Source organism: Desarmillaria tabescens, assembly GCF_030435595.1.
Source record: "Desarmillaria tabescens strain CCBAS 213 chromosome Unknown EV420scaffold_6, whole genome shotgun sequence".
Taxonomy (NCBI): domain Eukaryota; kingdom Fungi; phylum Basidiomycota; class Agaricomycetes; order Agaricales; family Physalacriaceae; genus Desarmillaria; species Desarmillaria tabescens.
Window position 1 is genome coordinate 163,454 of NW_026848305.1, and position 19,797 is coordinate 183,250.

Here is a 19,797-nt window from a genome sequence, read left to right on the forward strand (position 1 = left end):
TCAGCGTTTACTACTGCTATGATGGGAACACAAGTTCTGGGAAGATCTAGATACTTAATAAGATTTGATTTATGAGTCAGCTCACTGAAATGTCGAAATGGATGAGCTAGGATGAGCTCCACACGACAGTGGCTGTGCCAGTGCCAAAATGGAACCTAAAGATAGGGGCTCTATGAGTGTTGCAGTGGCGCGTCTGATTACGGGTCCGAAAAGTTTACCAGTCGTCTTATCGTGATTTGCTTGGTTCTTGTTTCCATACGCCGACTTATGGTGACATTCATTCTGGTTCGCATCTCATCTCATCCATTTTCCGAAATACCATTGATAAGGACGACTTAGATTAGGCATGGCGAGTCGACAGACAACTTGGTGCGGGGAAACTTATTCACGGTCATCACAATCGATTAACGTCCGCTAATACAATAACAGCATTCTGTTTGGGCAGGGTGGAAGGACGCCCCCTTATCAAATCATGGTATTTCTCTCGTGTCTCGATGAAAGAATACGATTGAGCACGATAGGACAGGTATGAAAGTAAGATTCGACATCCAACGTTCATGACTCGTATGCATGATTGGTAACTCTTCGTAGCAGGCTAAAGCCCTCGGAGGATTCTTTTCAGATACTGACTTTGTCGCAATACACACATCCGATCTCAAACGTGCCTACCTGACTGCTCAGGCTATCTTAGATTGTCAGGTTTCGAAAGAGGCCCCGACGTTGAGCCTCTTGACCTCCCACCTCCTTCGAGAGCAGCACTTCGGCGTCGCTGAAGGGAAACCGTACACAAAGTCAAGGGCAGATGTTGTATATAGCGACCTCTACGCCCAGGGAATATACCCTTCTCCACGAGATCGAGGCGAATCGTTTCCAGAAGGCGAGAGTAGGAACGACCTTCGCAGGAGGGCAGAGCAAGCTGTTGACGAAATTCTGCTTCCATACGTCTGGCAATCCGCTAGAGACGGCACCACTGGAGTTCGCGTGGCATTGATAAGCCATGGTCTCTTTATCAAGGAGCTCATAGCGGCACTTGTTGGTAGGGATGCTCAAGGGAAGACGACCGACTTATACTATAAAGGTCTGAGGAACACAGCCTGGGCTCGTGTGACTGTGGAGGTGCAGGTAAAGATCAGAGCTACGAAATCACCGATCGTGGGCTTAAAGCCATACTTTTTCAGAGTCTTAGCCGAAGGAAGCACGATGATATCAATTCTCTTCCGCTCAAGGTTAGGCTGACTGACTTTGATCGAAAGGACCATCTGAAGAATGTGGTAAGCTCATAGCTATGAAGAATAAATCCGTCATTAACTGTGCGGAAGGTGCGGCAACAGGGAGGAATCGGCAGCTCTGCTCATGATCCAAACCAAAAGGATATTCGCTCCTTTTTTGCAGGAGGATCATGACGAGCCAATTGTTTATAGATACGCAGGACGAGCGTTGACGAAGAGATGGGACACTCTGCAGTTACTGGATTAATAGAGTGTGATATAGAGTCATCGTAGAACTTGTATATACAACACGATCTGAAGCGGAGAAATTAGTACGTTGAACGAGCAGAAGATACTTGAGACACACAAGACTTGCTCCATAACTTTGCACTAGTAGAGCTCAATGTGAACCATACGGCAAGAGTAGCTTTTTGAGCTTGTGAGTTTGATAAGGCACTGAGTGTGCTGTTTGCGCCAGCCGATTTTTCCTTGATGGTGATTTATGGACATTCAGGTGCGCATGGCCAGCTTGACCCTAGGAAAGATCAGGGGAATGCAAACGGATCAGGAAAAAGAGCACAGACGCGTTTGAATGAGCTCCCGGACGCTAACGACCTCCATCGTTTCTTGGTTCCCGAATGAGACTTCATTTTATAGCCGGCTTCCACGACCGGAGAGGACCAGAATAACCTCGAATTAAATATGGTATGCGCAGGCATTGGGAATAGCCCCAGCGACGACGAAATGCGACCGAGTAGACTTGAGGACATCGGCGTGGGGTAAAGAGTGAAGTAGTGATGGCTGTGTTTACTGGCCGTATTGACCCAGCCACTGACCACCACTTCCTTCTTTCTCTTTCTTACTCGCCGACAGCAATGAGCGACAATACTCTCACGACCCCTCAGGATGATGCCGAGCGTGTATGTCTTCTCTTAAATGGTGTCCTTGCTCGGGTTGAAGGATGGCTCTGCAGATTCGCCTGAAGAGGCTGGCACGGTTGCAGAATACAGCGAGCTCGGCCCCAAGTACACCGGGCTCTACGCCTACTCCTTCTACATCGGCTGCTGCGTCGACAAGTTCAACGCCAGTTGCTTCTCCGTCGAAGCCTTCTACACCGTCACGCCCAGCAACAACGAAGAAAGCAATCTTCCAAACACCTCCCCCAGCAGCGCCTTCTCCTGTACCGATCAAGAAAAAAGCCCCCGCAAGCTTCAGCGTTGACGCATGGACTCACGAGACTGTTGCACATATTCTTAAAGTCACGTTGGAGGTGAGTGTTTCCTCCGTCTTGACTATTATGATACCGACCTCGATACTATCTCCCACAGAAATCGGTGGCGGAACAGAGTGGTTACGAAATTGTATGGCTCAAACAATTGGCAGAGGAGATAGAGGCAGATGGGATAAATGGTATGTGGCCCGCATTATGGGAAATAGATCTTCCTGACTGTTTTTATAGCGCAGAAACTCGATGAAAACTTGGTTGACAGACTCCTCATAGCGAGACTAGAGATGGACCCCCAGCAAATGAGGTAAGTGATTCGTCCATGTTAATTCTCATCTGTCTCACAATCAATAGTGATGACCTGGAATACATGCCTGTGCTTGTCAGTTTGCCTCCGCAACAAACTGTATTCGAGTATCTAGTTGGTTGTTGGAAAAGACTTAATGCCTCTCGGAGTGCTTTGATCAAGAAGGTAACGTGTTTGTCTTTGACCTCCGAGGCATCGAAATTTACGAGATGGACAAGGGTTACACACCTGTCGATACACAGAATGCTCTGAACAAACTGGAGAAAATTCGAGACCTCATCATCAGTTATGCTGGTCTGACATTACAGGAACCAGAGATGTTTCCTCAGCCATCCGGGTATGTCGTCTATCCATCTTCTTGTCTCCACATTCTGATAGTCTAATGACAGCCGCCCTCTTGGTGCACCAGAACTGGTTTCCCCTCTGTTGTCCCTCTCGGCTTTGTCAGCACCGCTTCTTTCAGGACCTGTATCGTCATCAAACACGCTCGGCCCATCGGATATAGAGCAATTCTTACAGGATTTGGCGCGTCGTTTCGAGCCAGACAATGAAATCGATGGCGTTCTCGGGCCTGTTGTCCAGCAGCTTCTTTTTCACGCTTCGCTGTTCCGACCGGAAGGTCTTGGTGGTGGAGATGCTAGCTGGCGAGGTGTTGTCAGCGGACTGGAAGCACTTGTGTCAGTTAAAGCCATCGCGAACATGATCACAAGAATGGAAGAGTGGAATCCTCCGTCAGCGACTGCTGCCACGTTTGAGACTACATCTTTGATGGGTCCATTATGCCGGTTGGGTGTTTTCTCGAGAGAATGGGTGCGTTAATATCCTTGGGTATATGTTTTATCTGCTCAAGTCGAGACAGCCGGGCATCTCGCAAAGTTATTTCTCCGATCCGGAGAAACGGTCGAAGGACGATATTGAATCATCTTATGCTAGTCTGCGAGGGACACTGAAGAGCCTTCAGGTTGGCCTAGCCTGCGTGTCGTCTAAACTTGTTTTGACGTCTATATTTAGTCGTCGCTTTTCCAAATATTTAATACACTCGTCAGAGCCTCCGCGCAGTCGAGGGAAGCTGTGTTGAATTATTTTGCCAGAGTTATCGCTCTCAATGTGAAGAGGGCTGGAATGCAGGTCAGATCAAGTCCTTGCAATGAGGTCGTGTGTCTCACGTCTCGTTCGCCTTTAGGTTGATCCTACCACTGTAGCCAGCGACAGCTTCATGGTAAATTTACAGACGATCCTCCTTCGATTCGCCGAACCTTTCATGGACGCCAACTACACTAAGGTTTGAACTATTTCTTCATCATAAACACATCTTATTCTCGGACAGATGGACCGTATTGATTCACTATACTATGCGCACTCGACCCGGATTGACTTGCAGGAAGAAACTCGGATCAAAGCTACCAGCAATGAAGCCAACGAATGGGTCGAGCAGAATAAGGTTCCCAATGGTATTGACATTTTGGGCTTGCCGCAGTTTTTATTCTGATCGTTACCTCAGCTCCTCCTCCTAACTTTATTTCTGACATTTTCTATCTTGCCATCGCAATGAGCCATTACGGATATCAACGAACGATACAGTCGTACACAGGACTAGGCAAGAACATCGAAGATATGCAGCGTCATCTGGATTACCTAAATGGTGATGGATCAAGGATGGGGGTGAGTTTACGACCTTTTTATGCAACGACCTTGCTCAATGGTCTGGTAGGGTCCCTTACAGGCCCGGCGTGAAGCCGCCATCAATGCAGTCAAGGTATGCTCGTTTTCCTGTCGCTCGCTTAACGTCAATGATGTTTGAAAGAATGAAATTGCAAAAATCCGGGCGTCCGAGTTTGCGTATCAAGCGCAACTGTTGGATCCAGAACTTGTTATACGGACCCTGGGATTCACCAACTTTTTGTCGACGTGGTTGGTTCGTCAGGCGGACCCTAAGAGATCACATCCAAACCCGCAAATAGAGTAAGTAGCCGTATTTCACTGGCATTGTTGTATTCATTGCTGTCATTTGTCAGATTGCCTCTGCCAAAGGATGTTCCCATGTCTTTCAGGGTGCTTCCGGAGTATATCGTCGAAGATATTGTCGAGTACTTCCTATTCGCTGTACAGTAAGTATCATCGTTCTATCCCCACGCTACGGAGTTGAATTAATTGTTCAGATACTCTCCTGACAAGTTTGACTTGTCGGGAAAGACCGAGCTACTCATCTTTGTTCTGACCTTCCTTTCTTCAACGTGGTACATCAAGAACCCGTTCTTAAAGTCCAAAATAAACGATGTACTACTTTAACTGACTTCCGTGTCAAGAAACTAAAAGCGATTGTCAGGTCCTTTTCATAGGCATCTGGAACTTTGGTCGAGAACGAGACGGTGTTCTTGGATTCCTTTTGAACACACATCCGCTGGCGTTGAAGCATCTCATGTCGTCCTTGATGCATTTCTACATCGGTCTGGATCATCTCTCTTGAGCGGAAGGTAGATGACTCAACGTTTAATCTAGAGGTTGAACAAACCGGAGCCAGTTCACAGTTTTATGATAAATTCAGTGAGTGTTACCGATGTTCATGGAAGGACGTCACTTCAATCTGAATTACTATTTCAGACGCACGGTAGGCATGGGTAAGAGCTGAGGTATCCCATACTTATGAATCTTTTTCAGGAGGAATATAGCCTCAATCTTGAAGGTGGTCTGGAACAACCCCGTTCACAGAGAGGCTTTAAATACGGAAGCAAAGTACGGTTACAGCTTTACAGTTAGAGTTTGGAGCTCACACTTTTGTCTCACAGGAACGTTGACAAATTCGTCCGTTTCGTCAACCTAATGATCAATGACGTTACATACCTTATGGACGAGTCGTTATCGGAGCTAACCCAAATTCACAATATCCAAGTCGAGATGGACGATCCAGCATGGAATACTGCAGACGCAAGAGCATCGCCGTGAAAGAGAGGGTGCTCTGAGCACTTTGGAGCGCCATGCATCCTGGGTACATCAGCTTAAGCAGGGCAACCGTGGAACTTCTAAAAGTCTTCACGGCTGAGACGAAAACGCCGTTTATGATGCCTGAAATTGTTGATCGTTTAGGCAGCGATGTTGGATTATAACCTTCACGCTTTGGTTGGGCCGAAATGTTCCGAGCTGAAGGTTCGAAACCCAGACAAATATAGGTTCAACCCTAGAGCGCTCCTCAGCGACATTTTGCAAGTGTTCATAAATCTCAGTGACCGAGATGAATTCGTCAAGGCAGTCGCCAATGATGGGCGAAGCTATAGCAAAGAGCTATTTGAATCAGCTCAAGCAACTGCGCTTCGGCGTAGTTTGAAAGTGGAGGCAGAAATACAGATATTGAGGAGTTTTGTTGAACGGGTGGAAGCGGCGAAGGCCACCATGGAAGCGGAAGAGGAACTAGGTGATGTACCAGACGAGTTCCTTGGTACGCTGATAAACCTCGAACATACACCTTTACTAACCTGGTCTCCATTAGATCCCTTAATGTATACTGTTATGCGGGATCCTGTCATTCTTCCGTCTTCCCGTACGATTGTCGACCGATCGACAATTAAATCCCATCTGCTATCAGATTCCAAAGATCCCTTCAATCGGGTAGCACTTAGTATCGAAGACGTTGAACCTGGTTCGTCCCTACGTGCATTCGCGCCTTGTGCGGGTAACTAACTTCCCTATAGATACGGCGTTGAAAGCAAGGATAGATGCTTTCTTGGCGGAAAGAAGGAAGAAAACGGGCATCAGTTCGCATCCAGAAGGTGCTGATGACATGCAAGTAGAATGATCGCGTGCTGCTCCATTGTATGATAGGTGTACATTGAAGAGAGCCTCGTATGGCATACATTGTACTATAATATCAAATTTAGCAGTTGACCCTAAGCCGTCGTAAATGTTTAGAGCCTAGAGGTAGCGGGCGATCCGCGAGAGCGATGCATGATTGTAGCAAGGGTCGCACGTTACGCTATGAGCTACACAGATAAACGGGAGTGTAACAGCATAGAACACGTAGGTGACTGGATACACGATCTATGGAGCAAACGGCGGTTCAGCAGAGCTAAGACCTCATAAATCGGGTAAAATATTCAGACAAGATCGTCTTGTGAGGAACTTGTCAGATAAACTTTATACTGAGGTGCTACGTCAAGCAATGTAGCAATTCGCATCTAACTAATGGATACGTCGTAGATTACTAGTATTGCTATCGTCGTCATCATAGTAATTATGTTCCGCTTGGGGATGCCCGTCAACGGTACGACAAATGAACTCTTCGTGAATTGCATGAAAGCGAATGTACGACCTGGTTCGAATACTGATTGACCGTGATGTTCCAGAAAGGCTGAGTGCCACACAAACTCTTTTATATTATATTATGTACTTAGGTGATTTCGTAGCATATTTAAAATTTGCACCTGCACTTGACCTGCACCATTAAATTACCATTTTACCAAAAACCAAAGCCGGCATGACCAGAACTTCCTGAGTTTCCACCTTGAGGTCCATTGTGAACACCTCCGGCCTGGCCGTTCAACTGGTGGCCGCCGCTCTGACCATGTTGGCCATTACCACCCTGCCCACTCTGTCCATTTTGGTGGCTACCGCTCTGACTGCCCTGGCCGTTTTGGCTGCCTCCATTCTGGCTGCCGTGATTGCCGCCTTGGTTGCTTCCGGTGTTTCCGCCTTGACTGGGAGAGCCACCGCTGGTTTGAGTAGGAGTTGCACCACCCTGGGGTGTAGTAGAGGACGGCGCTGCTACTGGAAGAGCCGAAGAAGAGGACACGGGGGCAACGGGAGCCAATGAAGATGATGACGGAGCAGCTGGTAGCAAGAGAAGATGAGAGGAATGAAGATACAGAAGACGATGATGCAGGGTACGAGGATACGACCGATGATCCAAGAAGATCTCCAGTGTCCGAAGGAATAGCTCCGGATGGGAAATCTGTTCCATTTGGCGCCCCGCCCATACCTCCACCTCCGCCCAATGAATTTTCATTTGCCACACCGCCATCCTCCGTCAGAGTAGATGCGGCCGAAATGCTGTAGCTCGCCGTCAGGTCGATGCCAACAGATCCCCAGCTAGAAAAATATTAGTCATGAATATTTTTCCCCTGGAGTAACTGCGAAAGCTTACGCAAGGAGGCCATCGGAGACATCAACGCCGAGGTAGACGTATTCAAGAACAGGATCAACGCCGTTGGTCTCGTCTTCAACAGTTTGGGCCAAAATTTGATCTTCATCGTTGGTGGTCAAAACCTGAGTGTTAGACGTATATGGAGATGTCGCTTCAACAACGGTGACCAGATCTTGATCGAAGAAGAGCTGGCCTGATATGATGGATCAATAACTAGCCAAACAGTCTGTAACACGCGCAGGCTTACCGACGTGGCGGACGGTGTCGGTTTTGAAGGTGCTGTTGTCAAGGACCGTTCCGTCGCTATGCGCGACGACATGGATGTGAGTAGTGCGGCCCGTATAGTGACCTGAAATGGGGATGTCGGTAAGGATGTAGCGAAGTGAAATATCATTGCGAACCAGGGAAAATAGTCTCGAACTGGGCATATCCCTCGTCGTTGGTCGGTTGAATACCGCGAAGGAAGGTCTTATTCTGCAGACAATGTGTTATACGTGGAAAATGTCAAAATGCACATGCAACTTACCAAGTTGGTCGCGTCGGATGAATCGCCGTTCCCACTAGCTACAACACCAGCATAAACACCGGTGGCGTTGCAGTGCCAAAAGTCGATGTAAACGTTGGAAACGGGTTCACAAGTGGAGACATCGATCAGCTCGACATCGACATAGGTGTAGACACCCTCTTGATCCTCAGTGATATCCGAGCGAACGTATTCACCGTTAACGTAGTACGGGCCTTCCGTGGTTTCGGGGTTGAGAACACATGACGCGTTTCCTTCGAAGGGGTTGGTGTCGACGGTCAAACCAGTCTCGTTGGACAGATGGCTAGTCTCCAAAACATCGTCCAAAGAGAGGCGCTTGTAAAGATTATCTTCGAAAAAGAGGTCGGTTTCCTAAAGGGCATATGAACAGAGAATAATGCTCACCAGTAGGAAGGCCACGCTTGCGACGAAGGTCATCTGCCAAAGCCCTACGACGAGCGGTGGATCGCTCGAGGTGTCCGCGACGGCGAAGGGTGTCTTGGCAGTTGCCTAACGAACGACGAGCAGCCCGTTGGAATTCACCACGACGTGCAACTTCCCCCTTGCTCAAAGGAGCAGCAACAGGGTGCGCAACAGCGGCAGTCGCAGCAAGAAGAACGAAGGACACGAGAGAAGGAAAGTTAACCATAGCCCGCAAATCAAGGGAGAAGTATCCAAGTGCGATGGAATTCCCGGAAGAGACCAACCAGCCTTTATACTCGTCGTTCCAGTGTGCGCAGCTAGGAAAGTTCTTTGTCGACGTCTGGCGCCATCCTCCATGGTCCTTGGCATTGATGCGAGTAGGAAAAAAATACGCCGCCTGTCATTGGTCCATTCCTTTCTCCATTACGCCTCGAGGCTCGCAGCAAGGGCATGCGGTAATGTGTCCGACCAGTCGCGAGCGGTGATTAAATTGAAAGAAAATTCAGGAAAAAAGCGTCTTCAAAGCGGCAGTCAAACAATGTGAGACGCGAGTTGTCGAAAGAGAAGGAAGTAGCACTTACAACAAGTCATACAATGGTTCTCAAAACCTCGAAAGCATTTTCGAACATGGAACTGCACGTCAGGAACCGGTGATGCAACTCTACGATCACTGCAAATCATCTCGATCTCGACTGAGTTATGTCCACAGAAATGTAACTCGATGTGGCAATCTTACAGACGCAGACGAGAACGGATCGTCTACAAACCTACTTGGGAGCCACGGGTTGACAGAACTTGATGCGAAGAAAAGGACATCCAAGAGGAAACAAAACCGAGCTTGCTCCGTCACCGCATGTATTCGTCGTAAAAGGACTGCGCTGCACAAAAACAACATCGCCGATGTGAGTATTAGGAAACTGGAGGGACTTTTTCCGTAAGCCAATCTGTTGACATAGGCACATAACCGAGTAATCTGTGCCCAAAGAGAAACTCCGGCAGCCGAGGGTCCAAAACATGTCTTTCACCTGCACGTAAAGAGTGTCACATTGACGATATGCACTACGCAGCCCCCTCCGAGAAGTCGCCAGTCCAAACAGATGTTGGTTATGGAACAGGGAATGAAGTCATTGATCCTACTAGAGCTTTGAAAGGTCTTTGTATCTGGGAAAGAAGCACATAATGAAAATCCGAGTCATCGACGAGAGATACTTAAAGTGGGCAAAGAGAACAGCACGGAGCACAATCGGGCTTCTACAAACAACCATGTCAATAAAAATGATGATCGCATTATGCTTCGAAGCCAAGGGGGACGGCGTCTAGCAGCTAATAGTGGAAGGCAAATGTGGAGCCAGATGGACTTGGTGGATATGGTGACCCGGAGGGAGACATTGATAGTGTTGTTGGCAGAACTCTACCACCCTGCCGAACGGCAGGGCAGAACTCAAAGGGGGTATTTTATGTAGGGGTGGCCCCAGAGCTGGCAGATCAGTACTTCAGTACTGAAAATGTTCTACTTTCCACATGTTTTGAGTGATATTTGCCCTGCGTTCGAAATTTCTTTGAGAGGTAGAACACTGGAAGGGCTCTGACAAGGATGGTGGGTTCAAACGTCTTTCATTTGGAATCATTGATCTTGCCGAGCCTTGAACGGCAAGACAGCCTCGATTATTGGTGTACGCTCCGTAGGAACTTAGTCGAAAGCTTGTGAAGATTTTAGTGGTCAAAAGCGTCTCGCAGAGGTATGAGGAATGGTGGCTGGATATGCGTACGATGTTGAAAGGGAGAAGGATGTACGCAATCAGCAGGTGAGCAGTGTCGTCAAGGCCGCCGCCCCTTGCGTTCTTTGAGCAAAAGAAATCAAGTATCCATGATTGGTTCCGGTCCGACGCGTAACCCCCCGCGCATACAGTACGACGAACCACTGCAGAATGTTTAGCAGGTGAAATTGTTGTAAAAGGGTTGTTGAGGTACGAGCTCACCTAAGATTCAGGGGCTGGGCCTGGGTTGCTTGACAGGCAGTTACATCTATCTGCCAGGATGGAATATCAGAACAGAACTAATCGACAAGATGGAGGCAAAATTACAGTTGAAATGTACGAACTTGGCTAGAATTATCAGTAACCGAGTCAAGGGTCGGCATACACTGGAAACATTTGCAGCCATTTCAGCTTGACGCGACGACGCATCGGACACGAATTGTCAGTGTACGAGCTGCGGAGGACGACGAAAGGCTGCCGGGTCTAGGTGAGTGGGTCCAAGTCACTCTTTTCTCGTTTACGAATGAAAAACGTGCGCCTTAACCCCGCAAATTAAACGATGCTAGCTGTGTCAATACAAATCCTTGGGTTCTCGATAGCTTTCGATAGTGATACTGTAGCGTCCAAATGTCAATTCGAACGCCGACCCCAGACATGTCCACGGTCATAAACCTTGAAGTTACGTTCGAGGCGGGACATCAGTAGTCCCTGGCCGCAGCAAGTATCGCGTCGACTCGGAAAAGAGGAATTTGATCGAAACTTGGGTGATTGGCAGCAGGTGCGGTCTTTGTCCCAAACTGAGCTATTCATCATTGTGTAAGTCATTTAGTGTCGGGTCTTTTGGGACTGAAGTTGAAGCGCTTTGCAAGTCTAGGCCCCCGGGCCGGACATCACCTTCACGTCCGAGCAAGGACACAAAATTCTCGAGAAAAAAAGTTGAATCACGTAGAATAGCTTCGAGAGATCCAGAGTTTACGATATGTACTACTTGAGCTACATGATGAGGCAATCGTCCTTCTTCTCACGAGCAGCTTGATCCTCCTCCGCCGCTAACACAGCCTTCTCCTCCGCCGACAATAGCTACGGAGTGATCAGACAAGGATTTGCGAGAACATAATAAAAAATTCCATACCCCCTTCTGTTCACGAGCTCGCAGAGCTTTTCTCCGGCTCTCTCTCTCGGCCTTCGCACGTCTTATGGATACAGTAAATATTGAAAAGTTATTAGTGGATACAGATTAAGCAGTTGCAAAGACGGGCGGTGGAACGAATGATGTGGACCGTATTACAGGTTCAGGTTTGTTGTCAATATCATGTGCGGGCGTTGGTGAAGGTGGCGATGATGTAACAAGGATAATTGATGATTCAGAAAGAGATGAACTAAGGCGTCATGAGTGACTTGGCAACAGGAACAAATGTACACTTACCGGTCAGTTTTCGAAAATGCTTTCGTAAGGGACGATGTAGGTTTGGAAGAGGTAGAGGCCGATGATGCTCCCCTCTGACTTGAAGCTTCCGAAGAAGATGATGGTATGCTCTTCTTTACTGCATCTACAGTAGCCGCACCGACAGCAGATGCCTTTGCATTAAGCGATTTGGCGTTAACAGTTATAGAATTGGTATTCAGGTTGAGAAGCCGACTTGCGCCAGTCACTGGTGTTGGAGAACAACTGTGGTCACTTGGGAAGCGATGAGACGGGCAAAATTGTTTACGACATTTCTGGATCAGACTATTGATCTCATAAAAATACTAAAGAAAAGAACAAAGACGCACGTCGCAGCGAATAGGTGAGTACAATGTTTTGCCACACTTGACTCTTTGGCAGACAGGTAAGGACTTCGTCTTGGCTCTTCCTGTCGTGGCACTGCATTCTGTAGTAAGATGGGACTCCATCTTGACATTGGGATCCTGCCCTGGGGGTATCGCTACAGGCTCGTTGCAAAGAGGACCTACAACATGTTGTGAGCAAAAGGGAAGATGTCTGGTGACTGGATGGTACAATTTGGAGCCACGCGGTTGTGTTTAGTCTCGTCATATTTGAGACAGTGGTGAGCCTTCGCGAGGAAATGCTCCTGGCAGTATGGCAGTTCGCAATGCTGGCATTTGAAGGGCAGGAAGTCGACAAGGAAGCAAGAAGAATGAGAACACTGCTTTCCAATAGCAAGCAATTGTGCGTCTTCAGCCATGAGAAGATAGTGGATAGTGGCAGTAAAGAATAGAGATGCTGTAGTGGTGGCTGTTATTTATAAAGGAAGAAGGAGAGCTTACGCGTTCCAACGACGCTCCTGGTCGGAGGTCAGTAAGCACAGCCAAGAACCTCGAAGATTCTAGGGGAGAGCTATCCATAATTGGAACGTGAATCGGACCAAATTTTCATTGGCTCTGAAAGTTGTCCATATTTAAACTTGCTGACATAATACACAATCTCAATTGGGACGAATGACTTCTTGTCAAGCTCTTTCAAGTCCTTTCAGTGAGGATTGTCGTTAAGCGGCGACTTCACGAGGCGTCATGTCCATGAAAACTCGGAGAAAAACCAAGGCACTGGCTAGTGCGTCTGAAGACGCTGCGCCTAGCTCCCCTCTACCGGTGGACGACACGAGCCTGAGCGTTACCATTCCTGATGACCTCGACGTTGACGCTCTTTCAACATTAATTCCCAATGCTACTCTTGCATATCCTTCGCCAGATATTATCATTGCCTTGTATCGTCTTGCCTTGTCTCAAGCAGCAGATTTGGATGCCACCCACCGAACGGTCGATGAATTACGCGCTAAAGCGGAGAAGACAGACGTCGAACTTGATCAGGCGCTGCAAGACAGGGAATCACTTTCTAGGGACTTGGAATCTCAATTGGAGACTACACAGACAGAAGTGAAGGAACTGAAGCAAGAAAGAGACCAGCTTAGTGAGTGATTGGGAATTTCGGGCTGATCTCGTGGCTGAGCGTCATTGCAGTTTCTTCTCAGGCCGAGTTGAAAGCCGAGCTATTGCAGCTTTCCACAACCCAGTCTACGTCTTCCACTGAACTCGATGATGTGCGTCGACGTTTGGAAGATAGCGAACGTGAAAAACGCGACGTCATGGCTGTAGTCAGTCGATTGAAACAAGATGAAACTCAACGTGAAGGTTAGCCCAATATTACACGTTTCTTTTCAGTTACTTGACCTACTTGTACAGAGGAGATTCAAACGCTACGAAAGCATCTTAAGGATGCTCGCCAGGAGCACCAGACGTTGGAGAACCAAGTCCGGGAGCTGCGGTCTACAGAGACGTCCACGAAGTTCAAACTTGACTCTCTTTCCCAGCAACTTGAACTATCTCAGTCAGAAGTCGAACGGATTAACTCCGAACTCACTTCCAAGTCCGAAGAAATTACTAAGTATCGACGCGCCAAGCAAGCTGAGGTGGTTACTCTTCAGGCAAACCTTGACGCGGTCTCTCAGACCAATGAGTCGACACAGTCTTCTCTCAAGGCGCTCCAATCTTCCCACACGTCTCAGACGCATCAGCTCACCCAGGCCCTGACCAAGGTACAAGATCTTAACGGACAACTAGCTGAGCAGGAGGCCACGTTTACCCAAGAGATGAACTCATTGAGACGCTTGGTCGCCATGTTGGAAGAAAGAGAGAAAGAAGCTAAAGACTTCGTGGCATCGATAGAAAAGGAATGGGATGCTGTCGGAGAGAAGGCTGACAGACGAGAGAGCGCACTGCGGGTCGAGGTAGAGAGGGAAAGGAAGGGCAGAGAGGATGCAGAGAGGAAAGTTGAGCGGCTGGAGACTGTTATTGAGAGGATGGGCAGAGGGGACTTGCCGGTTCTAGGCCGCACTCCCGGGACTCCAGTCAGAGGAATTCTTGATGAAAGTCTAGATGGAATGATGGGTCTAAGTCCCACCGTGGCCATGGCGAGCAAAGCGCAAAAGACCGGCAAGACCTTCACTGAAGTTTACGCTGATTATGTCCGTCTTCAGGAGGATTATGCAAAGAAGTCAGCGGAGTATGATCACATGGATCGTACGTTGACCGAAGTACTCGCACAGATCGAAGAGAGGGTGCGTTAACTCAAAGGATATATACTCAGAGTCTAACCGTGTCGTTAGGCCCCCATTCTTTCCCAACAGCGCATAGAATACGAACGCCTGCAGACCGAAGCGGCTCAGCTTGCATCTCAGCTTGCCCAAGCACTCTCCGACCGTGACACCCAGGTCATCCTTGCACAAGAAAACGCGCAGAAACTGAGCAAGAGTCAACGCGAAAATGCACTTCTTGAAAAGCAGTGTGATGATCTTGGCCGACAGGTTCAAAATTTACTTCGTGAAATTGGACGCCGAGACGACCCTACTCTCCCTTCTGAAGAAGAAATTTCCCTTGCACAGCAGGAATCAGATGTTGACGTCTTGATCACCAACAATCTGGTTTTGTTCCGGTCTATCAATGGACTTCAGGAGCAGAACCAGAAGCTCCTTGCTATCACCAGAGAGTTGGCGAAGAAGCTTGAAGACGAGGAGAAGGAGTATAGGGCACAGATGGAGCAAGAACAAAACGAAGCCGTTCAGGAAGCTCATGCTATCATTAAACACCTGGAAGAGAAGTTGGAGAATGAGAAGAGGAGCAGCGAAAAACGTTTGCAAACATATGTCAAGGAACGGGACACGCTCGCGGCGCTCCTTGCTCGTTCTGACAAAGGCGCCGGGGCCAATGGACGGATGAATGGCAACGCTGGTGTTGTGTCTCCTCCCTCCGATGTCGCGCGAGAATTGGCAGAAATTCAGAGTCAATTCGAGGTGTATCGCACAGAGATGGGCATTGACTCTGGCAAGCTGCGGGAAGAGCTCGCCCTTGCTCAGAAGGAGGTCGGAAAATTGCATGCAGAACTTGCCAAAGAGAAAGCACGAAGCGAGTACTATAATGGTACGGTGCTTTCTAACTTTATATTCTCCGAAGTCTGACAACACCCTAGAGCGAAACCAGATCAATCAAGATCAATATAACTTGCATGCTCGAGAACTCGATGACCTAGGCAAGCGGAATCAGCAGCTGTTTGATCAATGGACTCGAGTCGACATCGAATGCGGTCGTGTGACGGAAGACCTTCGGCTGGCTAACAGCCGAATCGAACAGCTTCGCAATGAATCTGCAAACCTACGTGCTGAGAAGAAGATTTGGGATGTTCGTTCTCTATTTATCTATTTTTTTTTGAATGAAGTGTGTTTAATCTCAATGTAGGATGTACAACGCCGGCTCGTCGAGGAGAACAAAGCCTTGACTTTGGAGCGCTCTCACCTCAACGACTTGATGGGCAGTGTCCAGAGGATGCACAACGATCTTGAACGATCCGGCGAGAACGACCGTCGTCGTTTGGAAAGCCAACTGCAACTCTTAGAAGCACAAGTGTATGCCTACTCTCCATCTACGCGGTTTGAGTCGCTAATGTTTCAATGCTATCTAGACAAGATTCGCGCACCCAGTTGACCGAAGAACGGGATAATGTCCGAAACATCACACTGCAAAAGGATATCGAACTCAAGGATCTTCAATCCAGACTTGACAAGAATGTAAGCACGAATTCCTAATGTTCACTGACTCGCTCTTATACTCTATAGGCCGAAGAGCTCTCCAAGACACGGGAAGCTCTCGTCGGTGCTGAAACTAGCAAGAAGCACCTCGAGGATCGTATTGAAGACTTAACTAGACAAGTTCAGGGCAGCGAGGAAAAACTTGCGGTATATGAGCGACGCTCGGGTACTCTTGGTGCTCCTCGTAGCAGTCAGGATATGAGCAAGGAGCAGCAGCTTGAGGCGGAAGTCGCGGAACTTAGGTGCGTAATATTCTTGGACCTACAGTCTGGATGGTATTCATTGTACTACAGGGCCGAGTTGAAGATTGCCAAGGTGGATCTTCAAGCAGCCAGAGAACAGCGCCAACAATTCGAATCAATTAGTCAGGCTGCTGAAGCCGCACTCGAGAGCTTGCAGTCTACTCATGAACAGTACAGGACTACAACGGAAGCTCAGTTCACGAGACTCGAGGTATGTGTTCTATCTGGTTGCTCTGATCTGTAGTTTGACGTGTCTTAGTCAGAGAACAAGGCCTTCCAAGAGAAGTTGGAGGCAGCTCAGCAAAGGCGCCATACAGGCTGCCGCCCAACTGAACGAACTTCAAAAGACATTCGAAATTGAACGAACTGCTTGGACGAACGACAAGAAAACTCTGGAAGAGACTATAATCGATTTGAGCACTTCCGAGAAACACTCCGAGAGCGACCGTACAAGTCGTGAGCAGGAAGTTCGTTTACAAGAGGAGCGTGCTAAGGTATACTTACTGGTTCCAATAATATTCTCTCGTACTTACTTCCCTCAAAGGCTGCTGAGGAGCGCTATTCAAATGAGTTGGTTGCACATGCCGAATCTAGGAAGGCTATCGAAGCTCTGAACGCACAACTAGCCACCTCCCAAGCGGCGGTTCGTGACAGCCAGGTTGCAGCTGACACAGCGACCGCTAAGCTGGCTGCCTCAGAGAGGAGCTGGAACAAGCAGAAGGAAACTTTGGATGCCGAGGTTGCAGAAGTAAGACGCCGGTAAGTTTTGAACACTGTCAATTTTATGCCTGAAATATAACCCTTCTGATAGCCATCAAGCTCTCGCTGAGCAAAACAAGCTTTTGCATGGACACTTGGAAGACGTTAGCAGCCAAGCGGCACGTATCAAGCAAGCAGCGACCTCTTCCGATGCTCCTGCTGGTGAAGGTGAAGGTGCCATTGGAGATGATGCTAAGCTGTCGGAGCTCCGATCACTCGTTGGCTACTTGCGCAAGGACAAGAACATTTCTGAGCTCCAGCTCGACCTTTGCAAGCAGGAGAATCTGCGGTTGTCGAAGCAGGTTGAGCATTTGACGGAGACTTTGAACGAGACGCGGGCCACACTTTCGGAGGTAGGCTGCCCCCTATCTCTCTCTCTGCGCTTCCGCCTTACGGTTGCACCAGGAACGCGAACGAGCCGTGCAGACCGCAGCATCTGCGTCCCAACACGCTGAACTTATCGAACGGATCAACCAGCTCAATCTCCTTCGGGAAAGCAACTCCACTCTTCGTGCAGAGAGTGAACGCCATGCCAAACGCGTCAAGCAATTGGATATCCAGCTCAAGGAACTATCTTCGCAGTTAGAACCTGCTAAAGAACAAGCTCGGGTCGCGCAAGCTGAACTTGAGGCCGGCAAAGTCCACGTCCAGCGTCTTGAAGAGGAAAATAAACGATGGCAGGAACGGAACACTCAGCTTCTAAGCAAGGTACTTATATTCTTGTGCCTGATGACATCCAAAACCTAACCACCTTTTGCAGTATGATCGCATCGATCCCGTTGAAATGCAAACTCTCCAAGATGAGAATGCCAAGCTGAAGGAGGAGATTGCCGCGCTCAAGACGGAGAAAGCCAATTTGGAGGAACGTGGCCAGAAGCTGGAAACCAACTTCAGGAGGTTCAAGGGTAACATGGACCGTCTCAGAAATGAAAAAGCACAATGGATAGAGGAGAAGAACACTCTGACTTCCAAGGTCGAAGCTCTCGAGGTGGAGAAAGCTTCACTCCTGTCTGATAAGGCCAGTACTGCTCAGTCAACTTCGAATGCTGCACAACAGCTGTTGGAAGAGACTGCCACAATCGTATGTCGATCACCTATTCCTCATGTCTTCAACGTGACTTACTTGCTTTTGTGTAGACGCAACTGAACAAAGAGAAAGAACAACTGATCTCCGAGCGTGACGCACTTCTGAACTTGAAGAAGGAAAACGAAGAGCTCAAGGCAGAGCGCGATAGACTCTTGACGGAGAAAGCGACTGCGGGTGCTACCTCTGAACCTCCCACGGACGGTGGCATCGAGGAAGCCAAACGGGCCTGGGATTCTGAGAAGGCGGAATTGGTTAAAGCACGAGAGGATGCCCTTGCAAAGGCCAAAGTAGGTCATAACTTCATCACCAATCGATGTCACTGATGTGTGTTTAGGCTGCAGAAGACAGTTCTGAGGCTGCGAATGGACAACTTGGCCCCACAAAGCTTGCCTTGGTTTGTCCCATACCGCCCTGCTCTTATAAACTCACTAACATACTTTTAGGACCAAATGAAGAATCGGCTCGCCACTATTCACAAAGGGTGGCAAGAAGATAAGGCCAAGGCCAAGTCTGAACAAGAAGCCGCCATTGCCGCCGCTTTGGAGAAGCAGAAGGCAGAGTTGCAAAACACAACTACTTCGCCACCTGCCGATTACGCGAAGAAGCATGCTGACGAGTTAAAAGCACTTGAGACCAGGCTAGCAGCTAAATATCAAGAAGATCTGAAAGCTGCGGTTGAAGCTGCGAAGACGGAAGCTGCTCCTTCTCAAGGTCAACTCGACGCGGCAGTAGAGAGGGGCCGGATGGAGATTTCGAAGAAATTGGCGCTGAAGGACGGTCAGCTTATTCGCAATCAGAGTAAACTGAAGGACGTCGAAACTCAGATCAAGGCATTCGAGGCCCAGGTCCGCCAGTGGCATCAGCAAGGTTTCATTCCAGAACAGGAGTTTTTGTCTTTAACACGCCCTACGCCTAGCGCCGCACCGGCCGCAGCTCCAACCGCGTCATCTTCTCAACCTTCCACGTCTACCACAGCAAAGCCGACGCCACCGACAGGCCCTGCAGCAACCTCTACGGCATCCGCATCTCAAACAAAGTCTTTACCGAATAAGGCACTTTCAGGACCGCCCCATCGGGGACGAGCTGGAGCTCCAGCTCGTGGAACAGAACGTGGACGCGGTGGCCTTGCTGCGCGAGGGCGACTGATGCCTGCTGTAGCTGCCGCACAAGGGCCTTCTCTCAGTGTCCTTGGTGCTGCTGCGAAGAGACAGAGGGAGGAGACAGCGAGCACATCCGACGACTCACTTGCCAAGCGTTTGAAAACAAGCGATGGCCAGGGTGCCGGTCCTGCAACGGCCAAACCGGTCACCATCAAACGTCCACCACCTCCCTCATGATTCTGTTGTCCATCTTGTTTTGTTGTATCTCATTCGGTAATCTCTGTATAGCAATTGTATCTTTATTTCGCAATACGACGCCATCACTGTTCCCCATCTTCACCATCATGTATCTGTCGCCCGTCAGCGGGTTCGGAAATTGAGTTCTTACTCAGGCTGATGAAAGTTAAGGGCATGATCTACAATCATCTGACTTTTTACTAAGAGAAACGTGTT

The 19,797-nt window shown here is 48.7% G+C and overlaps 7 protein-coding genes across 7 annotated transcripts; 4 read left to right on the forward strand and 3 right to left on the reverse strand.

Annotated features, from left to right (window-relative positions):
• Nucleotides 1-184: 184 nt before the first annotated feature.
• EV420DRAFT_1515554 (phosphoglycerate mutase) lies at nucleotides 185-1,565 on the forward strand. Its single transcript, XM_060471897.1, is given in 7 exon segments — nucleotides 185-285; nucleotides 340-369; nucleotides 430-477; nucleotides 495-500; nucleotides 592-1,122; nucleotides 1,179-1,271; nucleotides 1,320-1,565. 7 exon segments carry the CDS (start codon nucleotides 268-270, stop codon nucleotides 1,401-1,403), a joined length of 810 nt encoding a protein of 269 aa, XP_060335368.1. The 5' UTR covers nucleotides 185-267; the 3' UTR covers nucleotides 1,404-1,565.
• Nucleotides 1,566-1,608: 43 nt separating this feature from the next.
• On the reverse strand, nucleotides 1,609-1,927 carry EV420DRAFT_1263444 (uncharacterized protein; the record flags this gene model as incomplete). The annotated part of the gene is made up of 2 exons (XM_060467172.1): nucleotides 1,609-1,743; nucleotides 1,793-1,927. 2 exons carry the CDS (start codon nucleotides 1,925-1,927, stop codon nucleotides 1,609-1,611), a joined length of 270 nt encoding a protein of 89 aa, XP_060335369.1.
• Nucleotides 1,928-2,014: 87 nt separating this feature from the next.
• On the forward strand, nucleotides 2,015-6,631 carry EV420DRAFT_1515561 (ubiquitin conjugation factor E4). The gene is made up of 24 exons (XM_060471898.1): nucleotides 2,015-2,128; nucleotides 2,182-2,478; nucleotides 2,537-2,618; nucleotides 2,668-2,740; nucleotides 2,788-2,905; nucleotides 2,959-3,077; nucleotides 3,130-3,550; nucleotides 3,600-3,701; nucleotides 3,752-3,868; nucleotides 3,924-4,022; nucleotides 4,068-4,191; nucleotides 4,242-4,402; nucleotides 4,452-4,496; nucleotides 4,545-4,702; nucleotides 4,756-4,848; nucleotides 4,900-5,017; nucleotides 5,067-5,187; nucleotides 5,240-5,288; nucleotides 5,399-5,473; nucleotides 5,527-5,679; nucleotides 5,736-5,832; nucleotides 5,879-6,173; nucleotides 6,225-6,374; nucleotides 6,427-6,631. Exons 1-24 carry the CDS (start codon nucleotides 2,084-2,086, stop codon nucleotides 6,528-6,530), a joined length of 3,216 nt encoding a protein of 1,071 aa, XP_060335370.1. The 5' UTR covers nucleotides 2,015-2,083; the 3' UTR covers nucleotides 6,531-6,631.
• A 452-nt stretch (nucleotides 6,632-7,083) lies between these two features.
• On the reverse strand, nucleotides 7,084-9,284 carry EV420DRAFT_1034207 (Intradiol ring-cleavage dioxygenase). Its single transcript, XM_060465419.1, has 6 exons — nucleotides 8,803-9,284; nucleotides 8,401-8,747; nucleotides 8,276-8,348; nucleotides 8,122-8,223; nucleotides 7,875-8,067; nucleotides 7,084-7,819 (listed from the first exon to the last, which is right to left on the reverse strand). The coding sequence occupies exons 1-6, from the start codon at nucleotides 9,044-9,046 to the stop codon at nucleotides 7,339-7,341; spliced, it is 1,440 nt and encodes a 479-aa protein (XP_060335371.1). The 5' UTR covers nucleotides 9,047-9,284; the 3' UTR covers nucleotides 7,084-7,338.
• Nucleotides 9,285-11,435: 2,151 nt separating this feature from the next.
• Nucleotides 11,436-12,891, reverse strand: EV420DRAFT_1515569 (uncharacterized protein). The gene is made up of 5 exons (XM_060471899.1): nucleotides 12,577-12,891; nucleotides 12,351-12,526; nucleotides 12,004-12,296; nucleotides 11,710-11,770; nucleotides 11,436-11,657 (listed from the first exon to the last, which is right to left on the reverse strand). The coding sequence occupies exons 1-5, from the start codon at nucleotides 12,761-12,763 to the stop codon at nucleotides 11,571-11,573; spliced, it is 804 nt and encodes a 267-aa protein (XP_060335372.1). The 5' UTR covers nucleotides 12,764-12,891; the 3' UTR covers nucleotides 11,436-11,570.
• Nucleotides 12,892-13,050: 159 nt separating this feature from the next.
• Nucleotides 13,051-16,390, forward strand: EV420DRAFT_1034622 (uncharacterized protein). Its single transcript, XM_060465420.1, has 8 exons — nucleotides 13,051-13,485; nucleotides 13,536-13,706; nucleotides 13,758-14,632; nucleotides 14,681-15,491; nucleotides 15,541-15,749; nucleotides 15,807-15,973; nucleotides 16,030-16,135; nucleotides 16,191-16,390. The coding sequence occupies exons 1-8, from the start codon at nucleotides 13,089-13,091 to the stop codon at nucleotides 16,266-16,268; spliced, it is 2,814 nt and encodes a 937-aa protein (XP_060335373.1). The 5' UTR covers nucleotides 13,051-13,088; the 3' UTR covers nucleotides 16,269-16,390.
• EV420DRAFT_1034635 (uncharacterized protein) lies at nucleotides 16,315-17,102 on the forward strand. Its single transcript, XM_060465421.1, has 3 exons — nucleotides 16,315-16,398; nucleotides 16,450-16,609; nucleotides 16,658-17,102. The coding sequence occupies exons 2-3, from the start codon at nucleotides 16,563-16,565 to the stop codon at nucleotides 17,010-17,012; spliced, it is 402 nt and encodes a 133-aa protein (XP_060335374.1). The 5' UTR covers nucleotides 16,315-16,398; nucleotides 16,450-16,562; the 3' UTR covers nucleotides 17,013-17,102.
• Nucleotides 17,103-19,797: the final 2,695 nt, after the last annotated feature.